Below are 24,500 nucleotides of genomic sequence, written 5' to 3'. Positions count from 1 at the left end.
CCTTCAATTTAGATTTTTGGGTCATTTTACTGAACTTTTGATTTTTGGATTTTACATGCTCTCTACTATGACATTGGGCATCGGCCTTGGCAGATGACGTTGATGGCATTTCATTGTCTCGGCCATGACTAGTGGCAGCAGCTTCAGCACGAGGTGGAAGTGGATCTTGATCTTTCCCTATTTTACCCTCCACATTTTTGTTCTCCATTTTTTAATGTGTGGAATTATATGCCAGTAATATATCAATAGCAATGGCCTACTACTATATATACTGCGCACAACTTAAATGCACCACAGGTATGGATGGATAGTATACTTGACGACACAGAGGTAGGTAGAGCAGTGGCCTACTGTACCGTACTGCTATATATTATATACTGGTGGTCAGCAAAATTATGCACTGTCCTACTACTATATATATACTGCGCACAAAAACTTAAATGCACCATAGGTATGGATGGATAGTATACTTGACGACACAGAGGTAGGTAGAGCAGTGGCCTACTGTACCATACTGCTATATATTATATACTGGTGGTAAGCAAAATTATGCACTGTCCTCCTACTATATATATACTGTGCAAAACTAAAATGCACCACAGGTATGAATGGGATAGTATACTTGATGACACAGAGGTAGGTAGAGCAGTGGACTACTGTACCGTACTGCTATATATTATATACTGGTGGTCAGCAAAATTATGCACTGTACTCCTACTATATATATACTGCGCAAAACTTAAATGCACCACAGGTATGGATGGATAGTATACTTGACGACACAGAAGTAGGTAGAGCAGTGGACTACTGTACCGTACTGATATAATACTGGTGGTCACTGGTCAGCAAAATTCTGCACTGTCCTCCTACTATATACTACAATGCAGCACAGATATGGAGCGTTTTTCAGGCAGAGAACGTATAATACTGGTGGTCACTGGTCAGCAAAACTCTGCACTGTCCTCCTACTATATAATACTGGTGGTCCCCAGTCCCCACAATAAAGCACACTGAGCACAGATATTTGCAGCACACTGAGCACAGATATGGAGCGTTTTTCAGGCAGAGAACGTAGATATTTGCAGCACACTGAGCACACATATTTGCAGCACACAGAGCACAGATATTTGCAGCACACTGAACACAGAAACTGAGAGAACGACAGCCACGTCCTCTCACTATCATCTCCAATGCACGAGTGAAAAATGGCGACGACGTGCGGCTCCTTATATAGAATACGAATCTCGCGAGAATCCGACAGCGGGATGATGACGTTCGGGCGCGCTCGGGTTAACCAAGCTAGGCGGGAGAATCCAAATCTGCTCGGACGCGTGAAAAAATGGGTGAAGTTCGGGGGGGTTCGGAACCCGAGGAACCGAACCCGCTCATCACTAGTGATAACAGTCATAGAGGTTACAGTCTATAGGGAAATAGGCATATGTACACAAGGAAAGGTGCTATCTATTGCATAGAATGAGAAGACATGTGAGGATATGTGTGGACTGTACAGAGTGGATGCAATTTGATAGGAAGGTTTATGAAAGGTATGTGGGCGGTTCTGGAATTTGATACGCTTGCTTAAAGAGGTGAGTTTTCAGGGAACGCTTGAAGGTTTGGAGACTAGAGGAGAGTCTTATTGTGCATGGTAGAGCATTCCACAGAGTGGGTGCAGCCCGATGAAAGTCCTGCAGTCGTGAGTGGGAGCGAGTAATGAGTGTGGATGAGAGACACAGGTCTTGTGAAGAGCGAAGAGGTCGGGTTGGGAGATATTTTGTGATAAGCGAAGTGATGTACGTTAGTGTAGTTTGGTTAATGGCCTTGTGTGTGAGTAAAAGTATTTTATATTGAATGCAGTAGAGTACAGGTAACCAATGGAGGGACTGGCAGAGTGGATCTGCAGACGATGAACGTCTAAGCGAGGAATATAAGCCTCGCCGCTGCATTCAGAATGGATTGTAGTGGTGAGAGTCTCGTTTTGGGAAGGCCAGTTAGGAGACTATTGCAATAATCAATGTGGGAGATAATGAGAGCGTGGATTAGAGTTTTAGCAGTGTCTTGTGTAAGGTATGGTCGTATTTTGGATATGTTTTTTAGATGCATGTAACATGATCTTGAGACAGATTGAATGTGGGGAACAAAGGACAGATCAGAGTCAAGGATGACACCTAGGCAGCGAGCTTGTGGGGTAGGGTAGATAGTCGAGTTTTCAACAGTGATAGAGATATCAGGTTGGTACCTACTATTGGCCGGTGGAAATATAATTAACTCTGTCTTTGAAATATTCAGTTTGAGGTGGCGAGATGTCATCCAGGATGAAATGGCAGAAAGAGACCTACTGGTAAATCCTTTTCTCCTAGTCCGTAGAGGATGCTGGGGACTCCAAAAGGACCATGGGGTATAGACGGGATCCGCAGGAGCTTGGGCACACTAAAAAGACTTTGACTGGGTGTGAACTGGCTCCTCCCTCTATGCCCCTCCCCCAGACCTCAGTTATAGGAACTGTGCCCAGGAGAGACGGACATTTCGAGGAAAGGATTTTTGTTAAACTAAGGGCGAGAAACATACCAGCCCACACCAGAAACATACCGTACAACCGGAGTAACAGGAAACCAGATAACAGTATGAACTAACAACAGCAACAAGCTGAATATAACTGATACACAACCCACGTGTAACCAAAAATAACCAGTATCAATATAACTGCAAGGAACAGTCCGCACTGGGATGGGCGCCCAGCATCCTCTACGGACTAGGAGAAAAGGATTTACCGGTAGGTATTAAAATCCTATTTTGTCTTACGTCCTAGAGGATGCATGGGGTCTATACCAAAGCTCCAGAGCGGGCGGGAGAGTGCGGACGACTCTGCAGCACCGACTGAGCAAACTTTTGGTCCTCATCAGCCAGGGTATCAAACTTGTAGAACTTAGCAAAAGTGTTTGAACCCGACCACGTAGCTGCTCGGCAAAGTTGAAGTGCCGAGACCCCTCGGGCAGCCACCCAAGATGAGCCCACCTTCCTGGTAGAATGGGCCTTTACTGACTTCGGCAATGGTAGCCCAGCCGTAGAAAAAGGCTTGCTGAATCGTATTACAAATCCAGCGTGCAATAGTTTGCTTAGAAGCAGGATTTCCAATCTTGTTGGAAGCATACAGGACAAACAGAACCTCTGTCTTCCTAGTAAGAGCCGTTCTGGCGATATAAATTTTCAAAGCTCTTACAACGTCAAGATATTTTGGGACCGCCACAGCATCCGTAGCCACAGGTACCACAATAGGTTGGTTTATGTGAAACGAAGAAACCACCTTCGGCAGAAATTGTTGACGAGTCCTCAATTCCGCTCTATCCAATTGGAAGATCAAATATGGGCTCTTGTGAGACAAAGCCGCCAACTCGGACACTCGTCTGGCAGACGCCAGAGCCAAAAGCATGACCACTTTCCAAGTGAGAAACTTTAACTCAACCTTACGCAAAGGTTCAAACCAGTGAGACATAAGAAACTGCAACACCACATCAAGATCCCACGGCGCCACGGGTGGCACAAATGGAGGATGGATATGCAGCACTCCCTTCACGAAAGTCTGAACCTCAGGAAGGACGGCCAATTCTTTTTGAAAGAAAATAGATAAAGCCGAAATCTGCACTTTGATGGAACCCAATTTCAGGCTTGCACCCACGCCTGCCTGCAAAAAATGGAGGAAACGACCCAAGTGAAACTCCTCCGCAGGAGCTGCTTTGGTTTCACACCACGACACATACTTTCTTCAAATACGGTGATAATGTTTAGCCGTAACCTCTTTCCTAGCCTTAAGGAGAGTGGGGATGACCTCCCCGGGAATACCTTTCCGAGCTAGGATTTGGCGTTCAACTTCCAGGCCGTCAAACGCAGCCGCGGTAAGTCCGGAAACAGGTCCTCTCTTAGAGGAAGCGGCCAAGGATCTTCTACAAGCAATTCCTGAAGATACGGATACCAAGCCCTCCGTGGCCAATCTGGAACGACAAGTATCGCCTGAACCCTTGTTCGTCTTACGATCCTCAGCACCTTTGGAATGAGAGGAAGCGGAGAGAACACATACACCGACTGAAACACCCACGGAGTTACCAGGGCGTCCACTGCACTGGCTTGGGGGTACCTTGACCTGGAACAATACCTCGGATGCTTCTTGTTGAGGCGAGACGCCATCATGTCTATCAGAGGAATTCCCCAACGCCTTGTCACTTCTGCAAATACCTCTTGATGAAGAGCCCATTCTCCCGGATGGAGATCGTGTCTGCTGAGGAAGTCTGCTTCCCAGTTGTCCACGTCCGGAAGGAAGACTGCTGACAGAGCGCTCACGTGCTGTTCCGCTCAGCGAGGGATTCTTGTGGCCTCCGCCATTGCCGCCCTGCTCCTTGTTCCGCCTTGGCGGTTTACGTACGCCACCGCTGTTATGTTGTTCGACTGGTACAGGACAGGGAAACCCTGAAGAAGGTTCTTCGCTTGCAGCAGGCCGTTGTAAATGGCTCTTAACTCGAGAACATTTATGTGGAGACAAGATTCCTGGCTTGACCATTTTCCCTGGAAATTTCTTCCTTGCGTGACTGCTCCCCAGCCTCGAAGACTTACATCCATTGTCAGCAGGACCCAGTCCTGGATACCGAATCGGTGTCCCTCTAGAACAGGGGTGGGGAACCTTTTTTCTACCGAGGGCCATTTGGATATTTATAAAATCCTTCGGGGGCCATACAAAAATTTTCAACTTAAAAAATTACCCTGCCCCCCAGTAGGTCTGCCGCTTAGAGGCACTGTGTGTGCGCACCGGAGGCGCGCGCTCCAAAAAAATGGGTGTGGCCAGTTAAAATGGGACGTGATACACATATGCCCCCAATAGTGCAGTGCCAGATCCACAATTGCCCCCACAGTGCCAGGTATACAAATGCCCCCACAGTGCCAGGTATACAAATGCCCCTCACAGTGCCAGGTATACAGATGCCCCCACAGTGCCAGGTATGCAAATGCCCCCACAGTGCCAGGTATACAAATGCCCCTCACAGTGCCAGGTATACAGATGCCCCCACAGTGCCAGGTATACAAATGCCCCCCACAGTGCCAGGTATACAAATGCCCCCCACAGTGCCAGGTATACAGATGTCCCCACAGTGCCAGGTATACAGATGCCCCCATAGTGCCAGGTATACAGATGCCCCCACAGTGCCAGGTATACAAATGCCCCTCACAGTGCCAGGTATACAATTGCCCCTCACAGTGCCAGGTATACAGATGCCCCCCACAGTGCCAGGTATACAGATGCCCCCCACAGTGCCAGGTATACAATTGCCCCTCACAGTGCCAGGTATACAGATGCCCCCCACAGTGCCAGGAATACAGATGCCCCCCACAGTGCCAGGTATACAATTGCCCCTCACAGTGCCAGGTATACAGATGTCCCCACAGTGCCAGGTATACAGATGCCCCCCACAGTGCCAGGTATACAGATGCCCCCCACAGTGCCAGGTATACAAATCCCCCCCCCCGTGCTGCTTACCGCTGCTTGCTGCTTCTTTCGGCGGGACATGGAGGAGAGCGTGTATGTTGGGCGGCGGCGTGTAGGACTTGAAACCAGCCGCCGGTTCGAGAGCCAATCAGAGCTCGCGGACCGGCAGCCGCGGCTCCTGATTGGCTGCCGGTCCGCGAGCTCTGATTGGCTCACGAACTGGCGGCTGGTTTCAAGTCCTACACGCCGCCGCCACCACCCGACAATAGCCGCGCTCTCCTCCTGAGTCCCTGTCCTGACAGCTGAGACACGCTGCCGCCGGACAGAGCGGCGGCGTGTCTCACTGAGAGAAGCGGGTGGGCCGGAGCAAACAGCTTTGCGGGCCTTATACGGCCTGCGGGCCGGAGGTTCCCCACCCCTGCTCTAGAAGGTGAGAGCCTTGCAGCCACCACAGGAGAGAAATCCTGGCCCTGGAAGATAGACTTATTTTCCGGTGCATGTGCAGGTGAGACCCGGACCATTTGTTCACCAGATCCCTCTGAAACACCTGGGCATGAAACCTGCCAAACGGAATGGCTTCGTAAGCCGCAACCATCTTCCCTAGCACCCGAGTGCATTGATGAATCGACACACCTGTCTGCCTCAGAAGCTCCCTGACCACGGTCTGGATTTCCAGAGCCTTGTCCTCCGGAAGAAACACTTTCTGTAGCTCCGTGTCAAGGATCATGCCCAGGAAGGGCAGCCGAGTGGACGGGATCAACTGAGACTTTGGCAAATTCAGAATCCAACCATGATGTCGCAGAACCGACAGGGAGAGATACACATTTCTTAACAACTGGTCTTTGGACCTCGCCTTTATCAGGAGATCGTCCAAGTACGGGATAATTGTGACCCCTTGCTTGTGAAGGAGAATCATCATTTCCGCCATTACCTTGGTGAACACCCTCCGGGACGTGGAAAGCCCAAACGGCAATGCCTGAAATTGGTAATGACAATCCTGTACCGCAAACCTCAAGAAGGCCTGATGAAGAGGGTAAATCGGGACGTGCAAGTAAGCATCCTTTATGTCGACTGACGCCATAAAATCCCCCCCTTCGAGGCTGGAGATCACAGCTCGAAGCGACTCCATCTTGAACTTGAAAATTTTCAAGTACGGATTGAGGGATTTCAGGTTCAGAACCGGTCTGACCAAGCCGACCGGCTTCGGCACGACAAAGAGGCTCAAATAGAACCCTTCCCCCCGTTGGGACGGGGGAACCGGCACCACGACCCTCTGTTGACACAACTTTTGTATCGCCGCATTTACCACTTCTCTTTCGGGAAGAGAAACTGGCAAGGCATGAAAAAGCGTTGGGGGGGCATCTCCTGAAACTCCAGTTTTTACCCCTGGGATACTATGTCTAAGACCCAAGGATCCAGGGGCGATTGAAACCAGACCTGAAGAATCGGAGATGGACCCCCACTGGTACGGACTCCCGCAGGGGAGCCCCAGCGTCATGCGGTGGACTTGGTAGAGGCGGGGGAGGACTTTTGGTCCTGGGTGCCCGACACTGCAGGCGACTTCCTTCCCCTTCCTCTACCCTTTGAAGCGAGGAAGGACGAGCCCTTTCCTCTCCTGTATTTATTAGGCTGAAACGACTGCATCTGCTGATGGGGTGCCTTTTTCTGTTGTGTGGGAACATAAGGAAGAAAAGATGACTTAACTGCAGTAGCGGTAGACACCAGGTCAGCAAGGCCGTCACCAAACAAGACACTACCTTTAAAAGGGAGAGCTTCCATAGCCTTCTTGGAGTCGGCATCAGCATTCCATTGATGAATCCACAGCGCCCTCCTGGCCGAGACCACCATGGCACTGGCTCTTGATCCTAAGAGGCCAACATCCCTCGCAGCATCCTTTCGGTAATCTGCAGCGTCCTTGATATAACCAAGAGTCAAAAGAATGTTATCCTTATAAAGGGTATCCATATCAGAAGCCAAATTATCAGCCCACTTAGCAATAGCACTACTCACCCATACCGACGCCACAGCAGGTCTGAGCAATGCACAAGTATTAACGAAAATGGACTTCAATGTCGTCTCCAGCTTGCGATCCGCCGGGTCCTTGAGAGCCGCCGTGTCAGGAGACGGAAGCGCCACCTTCTGGACAATCGGGATAGAGCCTTGTCCACATTGGGAGACGACTCCCATTTTTCCCTGTCGTCAGAGGGGAAAGGATATGCCATCAAAATTCTCTTGGGAATCTGCCACCTTTTGTCCGGCGACTCCCAAGCCTTTTCACAAAGCGCATTCATTTCATGAGAGGGGGGAAATTTTACCTCAGGCCTTTTCCCTTTAAATAAGCAAACCCTTGTTTCTGGAACAGCAGGTTCGTCAGAGATATATAAAACATCTTTTATAGCCACAATCATATACTGAATACTCTTAACTACCCTTGGGTGTAAAGTAGCCTCATTGAAATCGACATCGGAATCAGAGTCCGTGTCGATATCTGTATCTACCATCTGGTTAAATGAGCGCTTTTGTGACCCCGAGTTGGTCTGCACCTGAGCCAAAGCATCCTCCATGGATTTTCTCCATGTTTGTGTCTGAGAATCAGACTTATCAAGCCTCTTAGACAATAAAGCCACATTAGCATTAAGTGTACTTAACATAGGCCCTCATTCCGAGTTGTTCGCTCGCTAGCTGCTTTTAGCAGCTTTGCACACGCTAAGGCGCCGCCTACTGGGAGTGAATCCTATCTTTGCAGAATTGCGAACGAAAGATTCGCATAATTGCGAATAGAAATTTCTTTGCAGTTTCTGAGTAGCTCGGGACTTTGCCACTGCGATCAGTTCAGACAGTTTCGCTCCTGGTTTGATGTCACAAAAACACCCAGCGTTCGCCCAGACACTCCCCCGTTTCTCCAGCGACTCCCGCGTTTTTCCCAGAAACGGCAGCGTTTTTCCGCCCACACCCATAAAACGGCCAGTTTCCGCCCAGAAACACCCACTTCCTGTCAATCACACTCCGATCACCAGAACGAAGAAATTTCTTCGTTAAGCCGTGAGTAAAATACCTAACTTTTTGGCAAATTTACTTGGCATAGACGCACTGCGAACGTTGCGCATGCGCAGTTTGCGACAGATCGCTCCGTTGCGAAAACCACTAACGAGCGAACAACTCGGAATGAGGGCCATAGTAACCCAATCAGCAGTCGGCTGTGCCGACAGAGACATTTCCAGACCCTTTTCAGCACCCCCAGTAACTTCCTCCGGGGAGTAACAGCCTCAGACATGCCGACATGTAGTACCGACACCCGCACACTCACACTGGCCAAATAAAGGGGACAGCCTACAGGGAAGCCCGGAGAGAGAAACACAGAGGGAGTATGCCAGCTCACACCCCAGCGCCCATATACTAAAACTATAATATATGTCAGTAGCGCTGTAAATTATAAGAAAGCACCAAAATTGTCTGTGCCGCCCCCCCCCCCCCCCCCCCCCACAGTTTTGCTCCCTTTTACTTGTGAGGAGCTTGGAGGTCCGGGCCAGCGTCTCTGCAGCGGCTGTGGAGAAAAGAAAATGGCGCTGGTGAGCTGTGCGGCTAAGCCCCGCCCCTTCACGGCGCACTTCAGTCCTGCTTAAATTTGAAATATTTATACTGGCGGGGGTATTATATACGGTGGCCGGGCACCGAATATGCCTTTAGCCAGTCCTAATGACCCCAGTAGCTGCTGCCTAGGGTGCTCCTCCCCAGCGCCCTGCACCCTGCAAGTGCCGTTGGTGATGTGTGTGGGAGCATGGAGCGCACCGCTACCACTGCACTGTACCTCCGTTACTGAAGTCTTCTGCCGTCTGAAGTCTTCGGTTCTTCTAATACTCACCCGTCTTCTGTCTTCTGTGACCGCGGCTCCGGGAACAAGCAGCTAGGCGCACCAAGTGATCGAACCCTCTGGAGCTAATGGTGTCCAGTAGCCTAAGAAGCAGAGCATTTAACTAAGAAGAAGTAGGTCTGACTTCTCTCCCCTCAGTCCCACGATGCAGGGAGCCTGTAGCCAGCAGGTATCCCTGAAAATAAAAAACCTAACAAAAGTCTTTCTATAGAAACTCAGTAGAGCTCCCCTAGTGTGTGTCCAGTCACGCCTGGGCACAAAGTCTAACTGGGCGAGGGGCATAGAGGGAGGAGCCAGTTCACACCCAGTCAAAGTCTTTTTAGTGTGCCCAAGCTCCTGCGGATCCCGTCTATACCCCATGGTCCTTTTGGAGTCCCCAGCATCCTCTAGGACGTAAGAGAAAATAAGATTTTACTTACCGATAAATCTATTTCTCGTAGTCCGTAGTGGATGCTGGGACTCCGTAAGGACCATGGGGAATAGCGGCTCCGCAGGAGACAGGGCACAAAATAAAAGCTTAAGGATCAGGTGGTGTGCACTGGCTCCTCCCCCTATGACCCTCCTCCAAGCCTCAGTTAGGATACTGTGCCCGGACGAGCGTACATAATAAGGAAGGATATTGAATCCCGGGTAAGACTCATACCAGCCACACCAATCACACCGTACAACTCGTGATCTGAACCCAGTTAACAGTATGATAAACGCAAAGGAGCCTCTGAAAAGATGGCTCACAACAATAATAACCCGAATTTTTGTAACAATAACTATATACAAGTATTGCAGACAATCCGCACTAGGGATGGGCGCCCAGCATCCACTACGGACTACGAGAAATAGATTTATCGGTAAGTAAAATCTTATTTTCTCTGACGTCCTAGTGGATGCTGGGACTCCGTAAGGACCATGGGGATTATACCAAAGCTCCCAAACGGGCGGGAGAGTGCGGATGACTCTGCAGCACCGAATGAGAGAACTCCTGGTCCTCCTCAGCCAGGGTATCAAATTTGTAGAATTTAGCAAACGTGTTTGCCCCTGACCAAGTAGCTGCTCGGCAAAGTTGTAAAGCCGAGACCCCTCGGGCAGCCGCCCAAGATGAGCCCACTTTCCTTGTGGAATGGGCTTTTACTGATTTTGGTTGTGGCAATCCTGCCACAGAATGTGCAAGCTGAATTGTACTACAAATCCAACGAGCAATCGTCTGCTTTGAAGCAGGAGCACCCAGCTTGTTGGGTGCATACAGGATAAACAGCGAGTCAGATTTTCTGACTCCAGCCGTCCTGGAAACATATATTTTCAAGGCCCTGACAACGTCAAGCAACTTAGAGTCCTCTAAGTCCCTGGTAGCCGCAGGTACCACAATAGGTTGGTTCATGTGAAATGCAGAAACCACCTTAGGTAGAAATTGAGGACGAGTCCTCAATTCCGCCCTGTCAGAATGAAAAATTAAGTAAGGGCTTTTATATGATAAAGCCGCCAATTCTGACACACGCCTGGCTGAAGCCAAGGCTAACAGCATCGACACCTTCCATGTGAGATATTTTAAGTCCACAGTGGAAAGTGGTTCAAACCAATGTGACTTTAGAAAACTCAACACAACATTGAGATCCCAAGGTGCCACTGGAGGCACAAAAGGAGGCTGTATGTGCAGCACCCCTTTTACAAAAGTCTGAACTTCAGGTACTGAAGCCAGTTCTTTCTGGAAGAAAATCGACAGGGCCGAAATTTGAACCTTAATGGACCCCAATTTTAGGCCCATAGACAGTCCTGTTTGCAGGAAATGAAGGAAACGACCCAGTTGAAATTCCTCTGTAGGGGCCTTCTTGGCCTCACACCACGCAACATATTTACGCCAAATGCGGTGATAATGTTTTGCGGTTACGTCCTTCCTGGCTTTGACCAGAGTAGGGATGACTTCTTCTGGAATGCCTTTTTCCCTCAGGATCCGGCGTTCAACCGCCATGCCGTCAAACGCAGCCGCGGTAAGTCTTGGAACAGACAAGGCCCCTGCAGTAGCAGGTCCTTTCTTAGAGGTAGAGGCCACGGTTCGTCCGTGAGCATCTCTTGAAGTTCCGGGTACCAAGTCCTTCTTGGCCAATCCGGAACCACGAGTATAGTTCTTACTCCTCTCCTTCTTATGATTCTCAGTACTTTTGGTATGAGAGGCAGAGGAGGGAACACATACACTGACTGGTACACCCACGGCGTTACCAGAGCGTCCACTGCTATTGCCTGAGGGTCCCTTGACCTGGCGCAATATCTGTCCAGTTTTTTGTTTAGACGTGACGCCATCATGTCCACCTTTGGTTTTTCCCAACGGTTTACAATCAGGTGGAAGACTTCAGGGTGAAGTCCCCACTCTCCCGGGTGAAGGTAGTGTCTGCTGAGGAAGTCTGCTTCCCAGTTGTCCACTCCCGGAATGAACACTGCTGACAGTGCTATCACATGATTTTCCGCCCAGCGAAGAATCCTTGCAGCTTCTGCCATTGCCCTCCTGCTTCTCGTGCCGCCCTGTCTGTTTACGTGGGCGACTGACGTGATGTTGTCCGATTGGATCAACACCGCCTGACCCTGAAGCAGAGGTTTTGCTTGACTTAGGGCATTGTAAATGGCCCTTAGTTCCAGAATGTTTATATGAAGAGATGTTTCCATGCTTGACCACAAGCCCTGGAAATTCCTTCCCTGTGTGACTGCTCCCCAGCCTCTCAGGCTGGCATCCGTGGTTACCAGGATCCAATCCTGAATGCCAAATCTGCGGCCCTCTAGTAGATGAGCACTCTGCAGCCACCACAGGAGAGACACCCTTGTCCTTGGCGACAGGGTTATCCGCTGATGCATCTGCAGATGCGATCCGGACCATTTGTCCAGTAGATCCCACTGAAACGTTCTTGCATGGAATCTTCCGAATGGAATCGCTTCGTAAGAAGCCACCATTTTTCCCAGGACCCTCGTGCACTGATGCACTGAGACCTGTCCTGGTTTTAGGAGGTTCCTGACTAGCTCGGATAACTCCCTGGCCTTCTCCTCCGGGAGAAACACCTTCTTCTGGACTGTGTCCAGAATCATTCCTAGGAACAGTAGACGTGTCGTTGGAATCAGCTGCGATTTTGGAATATTTAGAATCCACCCGTGCTGACGTAACACTACCTGAGATAGTGCTACTCCGACTTCTAACTGTTCCCTGGATCTTGCCCTTATCAGGAGATCGTCCAAGTAAGGGATAATTAAAATGCCTTTTCTTCGTAGAAGAATCATCATTTCGGCCATTACCTTGGTAAAGACCCGAGGTGCCGTGGACAATCCAAACGGCAGCGTCTGAAACTGATAATGACAGTTTTGTACTACAAACCTGAGGTACCCTTGGTGAGAAGGGTATATTGGGACGTGGAGATAAGCATCTTTGATGTCCAGAGACACCATATAGTCCCCTTCTTCCAGGTTCGCTATCACTGCTCTGAGTGACTCCATCTTGAATTTGAACCTTTTTATGTAAGTGTTCAAGGATTTCAGATTTAAAATTGGTCTCACCGAGCCGTCCGGCTTCGGTACCACAAACAGCGTGGAATAATACCCCTTTCCCTGTTGCAGGAGGGGTACCTTGATTATCACCTGCTGGGAATACAGCTTGTGAATGGCTTCCAAAACTGCCTCCCTGTCGGAGGGAGACTTTGGTAAAGCAGATTTCAGGAACCGATGAGGGGGAAACGCCTCGAATTCCAGTTTGTACCCCTGCGATACTACCTGTAGAATCCAGGGATCCACTTGCGAGTGAGCCCACTGCGCGTTGAAATTCTTGAGACGGGCCCCCACCATATCTGAGTCTGCTTGTAAAGCCCCAGCGTCACGCTGAAGACTTGGCAGAAGCAGGGGAGGGCTTCTGCTCCTGGGAAGCGGCTGCATGGTGCAGTCTTTTTCCTCTTCCTCTGCCCCGGGGCAGAAAGGAGTGGCCTTTTGCTCGCTTGTACTTATGGGAACGAAAGGACTGAGTTTGAAAAGACGGTGTCTTTTTCTGCTGATGTGGAGTGACCTGGGGTAAAAAGGTGGATTTTCCAGCCGTTGCCGTGGCCACCAGGTCCGATAGACCAGCCCCAAATAACTCCTCCCCTTTATACGGCAATACTTCCATGTGCCGTTTGGAATCCGCATCCCCTGACCACTGTCGCGTCCATAACGCTCTTCTGGCAGAGATGGACATAGCACTTACTCTTGATGCCAGGGTGCAAATATCCCTCTGTGCATCACGCATATATAGTAATGCATCCTTTAAATGTTCTATAGTTAACAAAATATTGTCCCTATCCAGGGTATCAATATTCTCGGTCAGGGAATCCGACCATGCGACTCCAGCACTGCACATCCAGGCTGAGGCGATTGCTGGTCGCAGTATAACACCAGTATGTGTGTATATACTTTTTAGGATATTTTCCAGCCTTCTATCAGCTGGTTCTTTGAGGGTAGCCGTATCAGGAGACAGTAACGCTACTTGTTTTGATAAACGTGTGAGCGCCTTATCTACCCTAGGGGGTGTTTCCCAACGCGCCCTAACCTCTGGCGGGAAAGGATATAATGCTAATAATTTTTTAGAAATTAGCTGTTTTTTATCGGGGGAAACCCACGCTTTTTCACACCTCATTTATTTCCTCTGACTCAGGAAAAAATATTGGTAGTTTTTTCTCACCCCACATAATACCCTTCTTTGTGGTACTTGTAGTGTCAGAAAGGTTCAATGCCTCTTTCATTGCCGTGATCATGTAACGTGTGGCCCTACTGGACATTACGTTTGTCTCATCACCGTCGACACTAGACTCAGTATCTGTGTCAGGGTCTGTGTCGACCCACTGAGGTAACGGGCGTTTTAGCGCCCCTGACGGTGTTTGAGACGCCTGGACAGGCACTAATTGATTTGCCGGCTGTCTCATGTCGTCAACAGTTTTTTGCAAATTGCTGACATTATCACTTAATTGTTTAAATACAATCATCCAGTCAGGTGTCGACTCCCTAGGGGGTGACATCACCAACACAGGCAACTGCTCCGCCTCCACATAATTTTCCTCCTCATACATGTCGACACACGCGTACCGACACACAGCACACACACCGGGAATGCTCTGATAGAGGACAGGACCCCACTTAGCCCTTTGGAGAGACAGAGGGAGAGTCTGCCAGCACACACCCAGCGCTATATATATATACAGGGATAACCTTATATAAGTGTTACTCCCTTATAGCTGCTGTTAATATATTTATTTGCTGCCAAACGTGCCCCCCCTTCTCTTTTTTACCCTGATTCTGAAGCAGGACTGCAGGGGAGAGTCAGGGAGCCGTCCTTCCAGCGGAGCTGTGAGGGAAAATGGCGCTTGTGTGCTGAGGAGATAGGCTCCGCCCCTTCACGACGTCCTTATCTCCCGCTTTTTTGTGTAAAATGGCAGGGGATTAAAATACATCCATATAGCCCAGGAGCTATATGTGATGTATTCTGTTTTGCCACCTAAGGTATTCTGTTATATTGCGTCTCAGGGCGCTCCCCCCCCAGCGCCCTGCACCCTCAGTGACCGGAGTGTGAAGTGTGCTGAGAGCAATGGCGCACAGCTGCGGTGCTGTGCGCTACCTTAGTCTGAAGACAGGATGTCTTCTGCCGCCGATTTCACCGGACCTCTTCGTCTCTTCTGGCTCTGTAAGGGGGACGGCGGCGCGGCTCCGGTGACCCATCCAGGCTGAACCTGTGATCGTCCCTCTGGAGCTAGTGTCCAGTAGCCTAAGAAAGAAACCCGATCCACTCTGCACTCAGGTGAGTCCGTTTCTTCTCCCCTTAGTCCCACGATGCAGTGAGCCTGTTGCCAGCAGGACTCACTGAAAACTTTTATTCTAAGCAGCTCAGGAGAGCCACCTAGATTGCACCCTTCTCGGCCGGGCACAAAAATCTAACTGAGGCTTGGAGGAGGGTCATAGGGGGAGGAGCCAGTGCACACCACCTGATCCTTAAGCTTTTATTTTGTGCCCTGTCTCCTGCGGAGCCGCTATTCCCCATGGTCCTTACGGAGTCCCAGCATCCACTAGGACGTCAGAGAAATGACAAATAATGTAAGGGGCATGAATCAGGATTCTTTTTCTTTCCTGTGGTGGCCAACGTCTGGGCATGCAGGTTGCAAAACTGGGGTATAAGGTAGTCTTTTCCTGCACGCCCATTTCAACAAAGCCACACCCATTTTTTGCGACGCGGCTCTCCCCTGCAAAAAAGTTGATACACTTAACTACTTATTTGTGCTGAATATTTAATAGTTGCACAGTATTTAGTTTCTGTGGGACACTCCCTTTTCATGCATTAGGTAGACACTGAGGTGCATATGTTCATAATTAATTATGCTATGAGACTGACTTTTATCTGTTTGGTAAATTATTCAGATGTGGCTGGAGGAGCTATCGATGCTGCTTACATAGAAGCAACAGCAAGAGCACAAATATGGTAATGTAGCAGGAGGCGTCACGCCTCCTGCACGCAATACTGATCAGAGCTGCATCCAAGGACACAGTATCGGATCATTTGGAACACCATGGACCGGCTGCATGGCCCATGGGGTCGTTCAAGTTGGCCATCGCAGGAGCTTTTAAGAGGCCAGGAACTCTCCGACCTCGGATGGAGATCCCGGCCTCATCCCTCTCCCACAAAGCCTCCTATTTTAGAAATGGAGGCCGTCACTGACCCTTCCCTGCCCCCAAATAGCATCAGACTGTGAACCACTGACAGTCTAATGCCGCCTTGCGTCCACAGTATGGGTCTGGCGCAGGAACAAAATACCAATCATCAGTACTTTGCTCTATGCGCCGCGGGTCTGTCGGGACCGGAATAAGGCCCGTGGTGCCTAACACTTTGCAGTAAGCATGTTAAATAAACATGGTATATTTTTACTGAATATTGCAGACAATTGCTGGTGGTGTTACTTCATACATAACTAAAGTAAAACAGCAGTAATGGTTTTCTAGTCATGTATAATATTAACATGTCTATACTTACAGGTGGATCCTGGCATGTATTTTGAATCTTGCATTAGCGACTCCTGTGCCTGTGATTCTGGAGGAGACTGTGAATGCTTCTGTACTGCCGTGGCACTATATGCCCAAGCTTGCAGTGAAAATGGGGTGTGTATCAATTGGAGGACGCCAACCATATGCCGTAAGTATGGTAGCGCCTAAGTACAGGATTTTCAATATGTGGTCAAATTAAGACCTAATCCACCCATTTCCTACCTTGATGAACCCAAAAGGTCCCATGTTTGGTGTGAAGCTCCAGATATTTCTGTGTATGCTCCAACCCTTTTTTTTCACTTAAAAAGTGTGTAGTAAATGATGGAAAAGTCAATATTTATTTCTTTGTGATGATATTCCTTTTCACTGCATCAATGTAAAATAGCCAATCATTACTTCTCATGTCATCTCTTCATAGCTATGTTCTGTGATTACTATAATGATGTCGGAGAATGTGAATGGCACTACAAACCCTGTGGTGATAAATGTATGAAGACTTGCAGGTACCCTAAAGGAAAGTGCCTGTATGAGCTGTCAGGCTGTGAAGGTAAGGATTCCTCATTATTTTTCTTTTCTTTTTATTGAATATAGTAGATGAATAAAATAAAATAATAGTATATTGAAAAGCTTGTTTTGTGTATTTCTGACGGCATCCATTTCATAACCTACAATACTTTATTATGCCTCCCAACCATACTTGACTACTCTCCTGGAACGGCCGGGAGGCTCCCGAAAATAAGGTGGCTCTCCTGGCTCCTCCCCCAGGAAAGTGGGCGTGCCTCCTGGATCCACAGGCACCCCGCTATCCACTTGCCGAGTAAAGTGGGCGGGCCGGGTTGCCGATGACGTGATTCGCGCTAATTTGTGTCATTGTAGCCATGCCCCCCTCGCTCTACAATGCCAGTAGTCTCAGCATTGAATGGTGGGATCATGGCTATAATGACACGATCATGAAGCCTCACCCCTATTCACAGCCTGCTTGTTATGTCACGCCCCCTCCCCACCCACTATACCAGGCCACACACACAACATCTCCAGTGTCTGTGCCAACCTGGCTGCCCCCTCCCAGAAAGTCGGCAACTATGCTCCCAACTGTATCAATTTTGGTTGGACAGTCCTATTTTTCGGCCACTGTCCTGCCACAGTGGGGGAGTTGTGAGGCCATTCTTACTCGCTGCTCTGCTTAGCAGCACAGCAGTGATTAAATGAGGTGTGCGTGACATCTATCCACAGGAGAGAGGGACTGGCAGTATGTCCAGCAGTTCCTGGAGAGCAGGGCATGCTCCCAACATGATGAAAGATGGGGGCATTGCTTGTGGATATGTCATTTCCTTTGTAGCCACAAGGCCACGCCCCTTAATTTCAGGCACGTTCAAATATCTCTCTTCAGACAGACAAGGGATGTATGTTTTCTGTAGGATATATTATTACTGTCCATCTTACATGTTTCTCTTCTATTCCGCCCCAAAGGCTGCTATCCCAAATGCCCTGCATCTAAACCCTATCTGAATGAAGAGACCATGAAGTGTGTGGCTCAGTGTGGCTGTAGTGATAACAACGGAAATTGGTATAACTATGGCGAGAGGGTTCCATCTGAACAGAATTGTCAAACTTGGTAAGAAGAGAGATGAGAGTCTCAGTTTTACTGTATTTACTGCATAATATGCACAAATTATGGACAAATTAAGAAAATGAATAAAAGCATCTCCAGAAGAAGGAAATAGGTATTCATGCCAAATTCAGATGGGTAGAGATCAATCCTTCCTCAGGCACACACCACTTAAGTACTGTGTCCATCTGTTACCGAGACAGAGGAGAGGAGTCACTATGTAGAAACTGAAAGAGGAGGGTACCACCCACAGGACAAACAATCCTTGTGCTACTGCAGAGTGACCCTCTGCCCATGTCCAACTGATCCATCTTGTAATAGTGAATTTTGCACAAGATGGACTTTGGAACCATTTTGTAACAGCAAGACATCCTCCCTCCTGCTCTTAAAAGGAAAGGCCAGCTCAACAATCCAAAAGGTCCCCAAAAAGTCCATGTAGAAGTATAAACTAAATAGCAACTGCTTATTGGCATCAGCCGCTAAAGTACCCCAGCACGTGATAAAATATCCCAGTAGAGAAACCTCAATGGGACTTGTGCATGGATAATTAAAAAACACTTATTATAATCGTATTACCCGCACAATTTATCAAAAAAGAAAGCAGACAGATTTCACACTTCTAAGCGATTTTGGTTTAAAACCAAAGCAGACAGTTAGTAAATGTACCCCTTATTGGGGGTAATTCAGACCTGATCGCTCGCTAGTGTTTTTTTGCAGCGCTGTGATCAGGTCAGAACTGCGCATGCGTATGCAACGCAATGCGCAGGCACTTCACACAGGTACAAAGCGGATCGTCGCTCAGCGATGGGTTTGTGCGAAGAATCCATTTGCACAGGCGATCGCAAAGAGATTGACAGAAAGAAGCCATTTGTGGGTGGTAACTGACCGTTTTCTGGGAGTGGTTTGAAAAACACAGGCGTGTCCATGCATTTGCAGGGAGGTTTCCTGACGTCAATTCCGGTCCCGGACAGGATGAAGTGATCGCAGCGGCTGAGTAAGTCCTGGGCTACTCAGAGACTGCACAAGATCTGTTTGTATAGCTCTGCTACACATGCGTTCGCACACTTGCAAAGCAAAAATACACTCCTCTATGGGCGGCAACTATCTGTTCGCAGCAGTGCAAAAAACCACTAGCGAGTGATCAGGTCTGAATTAGGCCCATTGTGCGAATTGCTCTGTTACATTCTATTCTCTGCAATGACTGTTAAACATGAAAATGTTACTATCAGTAGTTCAAGGGATGTGCTGGAAATACATCCAGGCTCAGAAATTCTGCTACCTTTCACTGGTTATAACAAAGCCCTTGCTAAGGACACTTTGGGTACAGTGATGCCACTGTTCAGCCCATAGAATACCTCCGTGTTCTCTTCAGATGGGTCCTTATTCACCTAGCTATATGACGTGAGACACTTGAAGGGTCATTCAGATGTGGTTGTTCTTCCTACTTCTGTTCCAATGATTTGCCGTATGCTAGTGATGGCCATTGACCATCGCTGATTCCTAATCATCGATGGTTTAAGGCCGATGTTGAATTGTTTTGCCATCGATGGGAGGTGAACCAGATGGTTTCCCTCTATCGATGGCTTAGCATAAAACGAATATATATATATATATATTTTTTTACAAGACGCTGGGACACAGAGCATAGCTCCACCCCGACACCCATGAAACCCCGCCCCTGGGATGTGATTGGCCCGCAGGTCATTCACAGAAATAACAGGAATTGCCATCGATGAGTGAAACCATCGATGGTCTCCCATAGCATAGTTAGTGACCATCGATGGACACTCACAGTTTTGCCATCGATGGCGAACACACAGATGGCCATCCCTACCATATGCAATTGCGGTTATCTGCTAACTCGTGCAAAAGAACACCCACATAATTTGCATGCAGCGCTGCATGATTGCAGAAACATCGGTAACATCGTCGCAGATCGAGTCATCATGCAGAGCCTGAGTACCTCTGTAGATGCACAGGATGAACTGATCTCTCGGGTAGATAGTGTGATCGTAGCAGCTAATGTATGCACGTCCAGAAAACGCAGTCTGAATGGCCATGACACGCCTTTGATCGCCTGACCACTCCCCGTTACCACCCCCAAACGCTGACTTCCTGTCACTCACTCAGGTCTGAATTAGGCCCAATATGTGCACAATAGCTGCTTTGAGTCTGCACCTGGATGACCCCCTTGGTGCGACTTAGGCGATCCACCACAGGTAGCAATTCATATTTTTCCTAAATAGTTCATCCCATTTGCATCAAAACCACATGAAGTCAGTCACAGTGTACTAGGCACTCTAAAGGGCTGATGTAGTAACGAGATTTATCACATGCAACGAGCTTTAAAACTCGTTGTGAGGGGGTGAGATGTAGGTGCCGGTATTGTGACCAGCGGTCTCCTGACTGCCAGTCACATAACTACATCCCAATTAAGCATCAGGATACATAGGGCCCATTGGATCGCCATACGCGATTCAACCGCAAAAATTACTATAAAGATGCGGACGCATGCGCAGGGCCCATCCTACACATGTGCCTGCATTTTAGGCACCCGCAAATCAATTGTGATCACATTGAATAGAGGTTTACCCCTGCCCATGCAGCCTGGCTGCATAGGCAGGGGTCCTGCCGCCATGTTTCCTATCACAGGAAATGCAGGCGACGTCATCAGCCGGCTCCGAAAAAGGCCATGTATGCCTGTGTTTCCAGATCTCCTCCCTCACAACCTCGTGTCACCACCCCCTGATGCCCATCACCTATCAATACACATGTGATCGCATCCTTCCGGGATGCGACTGCACAGTGAAGGGTTGCGCACCTGCACAATGGATGATGCGCGTGTGCAGACCCTATGGAAGCAGCCACTGTATGTGAGCGCAGAGGCTGCGTCCAATTCTGTATAAGGCCGTCTGTCTTTTACCTTTGTATCCAGATTAGCAATTTAGTTGCACGCAAAAGATGATGAAATGCCATCACCAGTAGTCAGTGTTACCTTGCATTCCACTTTTGTTGCATTAGTGGTGCCTAGAGATTGCTGTTTTTGCAAAAAGTCTCTGGTGGAATACTTAATGTTATATGGGGGTATATGGTCACATACAGTATGTCATTGATAAGTGCACTTTTTTTCAATGATGAAAGTACATATCGCTTGACAGAGGCGTCACTGATTGTAGTGACACCCGGTGCGCACACGGAGATGTACTGTCTTACAGGGAACATTAAGTGCGCAGTGAAGCCATGCACTGTCAAAAAAGTGCTGTGGCCCTGCTAGAAAGGGGCGTGGTCTCATGGGTAATGGATGTGGACTAGCAGCCGGGACGCCCGTTTCTTCACTCCAGGGGTCCTGGAGATGCGTGCTGCCCCTGGGGACTAGTGCAAGTGCAGTGCCTTCTTCTGCACAGTGACAGGAACAGGGTGCTGCACGTAATGTCACAGTGCAGCACCCTGCTCCTGTCACTGAAGAGGATTCAGCACTGTGGTGTCACCCCTCGGCGGGTGACACCCTGGTGCAGGCCGCACCCCCTACACCCCCATTGTGGTGCCACTGTGGCTTGATTCTGAGTCAGAAGCAATGCCGATATTAATGCAAATTGCCAATGATTTTTAACTGCACATGCATCTAAGTAGCTGAGAAGGGGTGGTCTTCAGGTTGTCAGCGGCCGGGCACCCGATGACCACCATACCAAAGCCGGAATCCCGACCGTCGGCATACCGCCTTTTCCCCTCTTTGGGGGTCCACGACCCCCCTGGAGGGAGAATAGATAGTACGCGCGCCACCGTGCCCGCAGCGTGGCGAGCGCAGCGAGCCCGCAAGGGTCTCATTTGCGCTCGCCCAGCTGTCGGTATGCTAGCGGTCGGGATTCCGGCGCTGGTATGCTGGTCGCCGGGAGCCCGACCGCCGGCAACACATACTACACCCGCCGAGAAGTCGTACAGTAAATGCATCCGATAGAGGGGGTAATTCAGACCTGATCGCTGCTGTGCATTTTCACACAGCGGGCGATCAGGTCCAAACTGCACATGCGTATGCACAGCAGTGCGCAGGCGCATCACATGGGTACAAAGTGGATCGCCGCTCAGCGATGGGTTTGTGCGATGGATCCGTTTGCACGGGCAATCGCAAGGAGATTGACAGGAAGAAGGCATTTGTGGGTGTCAACTGACCATTTTCTGGGAGTGTCTGGAAAAACGCAGGCATGTCCATGCGTTTGCAGGGAGGGTTCCTGACGTCAATTCCGGTCCCGGACAGGCTGATGTGATCGCAGCGGCTGAGTAAGTCCTGGGCTGCGCAAAGACTGCACAAAATCTGTTTGTACAGCTCTGCTACACATGCGTTTGCACACTTGCAAAGCAAAAATACACTCCCCCTGTAGGCGGCGACTATCTGCTCGCAGCAGTGCAAAAATCGCCTGCTAGCGATCAGGTCTGATTTAGGCCCAGTGTGTATGATACACAGAGTTGCAGTACAGATTGAGACACACAGTCTCAGAAATGTATCGGCATATCTGGCCGGTATCGGCATATCTGGCCGGTATCGGCATATCTGGGCAGTGACTGGAAGGTGGCTATTTAGACGCACGGAGATGTACTGTCTTACAGGTGTGTTCTGGGAGTGTTGCGGGCATGCCGCAGAACTGGTTGTGAACTCAGGTGCTTAATTGCTTACATTCTGCGTCACAGAATCTGCCCCAGAATGTGCATCCCTGAACAACAAAGACTACTTTCAAAACATAACGGTTGCTATCAGCAACATTCTCATAGTATATTGTACATTAGCAGATTGTAGTTATCAAATTATAATGGTCTTCACATGTACTTTTATATTTTTCAGTGAGTGTTCCATGGATGGGGTAAGATGCCAATATGACAGCACAGGTATGTATGTATGGCTTATATATTTTCATTGCTTACAGGAGATGTTTACAGAGTACTGTACATGAAAATGGGGGGGGGGGGGGGGCTGGACTGTACACCCTATTAGTAAAGATATTAGGAGATGCTATCATGCTGAGGCTTCTAATACTATGCTGGAGGAAGAAAAATGCCAATGCACACTCCTGGTACTAAGAACACTGATAGTAAGAATAATTTAAATAAACCCTCACAATTAACATGGAGTATAATTGAAGTTCTTAGCACACATTTGCGCAAATATGCGGGCTTATGTACAGCGACCAGGTGACTTCGTCACATGAGTCCCTAACATTCCTAATACTTTCACATTACAGTATATAAATTTATCCAGGACTTACTTTTAAATAGTGCCCTTATCAATGTGTGATCTGAAATGCATAATGCAATGGATAAGTCACCTGGTCGCTGTACATAAGCCCGCATATTTGCGCAAATGTGTGCTAAGAACTTCAGTTATACTCCATGTTAATTGTGAGGGTTTAATTAAATTATTCTTACTATAATTGTTCTTAGTGCCAGGAGTGTGCATCTGCATCTCTCTTCCTGCAGCAGAGTACTGTACATGCCAAGTCGGCAAAACCAATTGCAGATGGAGTAGAGTTTCTTGCAATGAATGGTGAATCATGGCTAATGATGGCCTCACACTGAGTCGGATACAGCCACATCCTGAGATGCTGAGTCTTGTTTGGTGCATCCATCTACCATTGCCCCATTGAAATATGCAGCAGCCCTATTCTAGGTGCAGAGCAGATTCTTTATCTGAGTATGGCCTCCAATGTGAGCGATGAGGTGTCTTAGTACAAATCCACTTATAATGTCTTGCTGCGGCACTCCCATAAAATGATCATTTGACACCACCACCCTATCACCTCCTAGGAACGTCCATTACATATCTAATATATTGCAGACACGATGCATCTGAATTAGAACTGTTGTGATTCTGGGCTCGATTAAGTAATGCCGATATCTACTCTGTTGAGTGATTATCGGTCGACTGCACATACATTGTGGTGGCACATGCATCAAGGTACCTTAACAATGCCGCTCGCAGTGAGGATTTATTTGCAAAGTGATTGACAGTCAGGGGCCATTTGGGGCAGGTAACTGGGAGTGGCAGCAAAAATGCAGGCATGTCGCAACCATTTTTGAGGCATGTCTCAGCTTACAACTGCTGTCCCATATGCAAAAAACATGGCGCCATAATCTCACTTCCCATGGGCCATTCTGCACAACCATAAGGTCACTCAGATGATTGATTATCGAAGAATTTGCGACCGCTACTGCTTGTTTGTATGCAATTGCTGGGACCTGCAAAGCTACCAGTGGACATCTCAGTTTATTTCCAAGCAGCGGAATTAACATATTTTCACAAATGTTCTGCATAAAAATTCGCAGTTGCGATTGCATTAGTGTCCACATCTAAATCTGTCCCTCTATGTGCTAACAATTGGGAAGCAGGAGCGGCGTGATGCATGAGCAGTAGAAAAACATAATTCCACTGTGTACAACATTGGCAGAGGCATGTGAATTAGGCCAACTGTGAGATCAAACGCAGACCAATTATTTAACATTGCCATACACCCCTATAGCTTGATTGTCTTAAGACCACCACT

The 24,500-nt window shown here is 48.6% G+C and overlaps 1 protein-coding gene across 1 annotated transcript in view; it reads left to right on the top strand.

Moving 5' to 3' along the window:
• Window positions 1-24,500, top strand: part of LOC134968665 (mucin-5B-like) — a 171,731-nt gene that overhangs the window by 119,011 nt on the left and 28,220 nt on the right. The window contains exons 27-30 of the mRNA XM_063944187.1: window positions 16,353-16,509; window positions 16,780-16,908; window positions 17,832-17,976; window positions 22,805-22,848. Coding sequence (XP_063800257.1) covers window positions 16,353-16,509; window positions 16,780-16,908; window positions 17,832-17,976; window positions 22,805-22,848 — 475 coding nt within the window. The remainder of the gene's footprint in view (window positions 1-16,352; window positions 16,510-16,779; window positions 16,909-17,831; window positions 17,977-22,804; window positions 22,849-24,500) is intronic.

This window comes from Pseudophryne corroboree, chromosome 11, assembly GCF_028390025.1.
Source record: "Pseudophryne corroboree isolate aPseCor3 chromosome 11, aPseCor3.hap2, whole genome shotgun sequence".
In the NCBI taxonomy this organism is placed as follows: domain Eukaryota; kingdom Metazoa; phylum Chordata; class Amphibia; order Anura; family Myobatrachidae; genus Pseudophryne; species Pseudophryne corroboree.
This window is presented reverse-complemented; position numbering and strand designations above follow the sequence as displayed.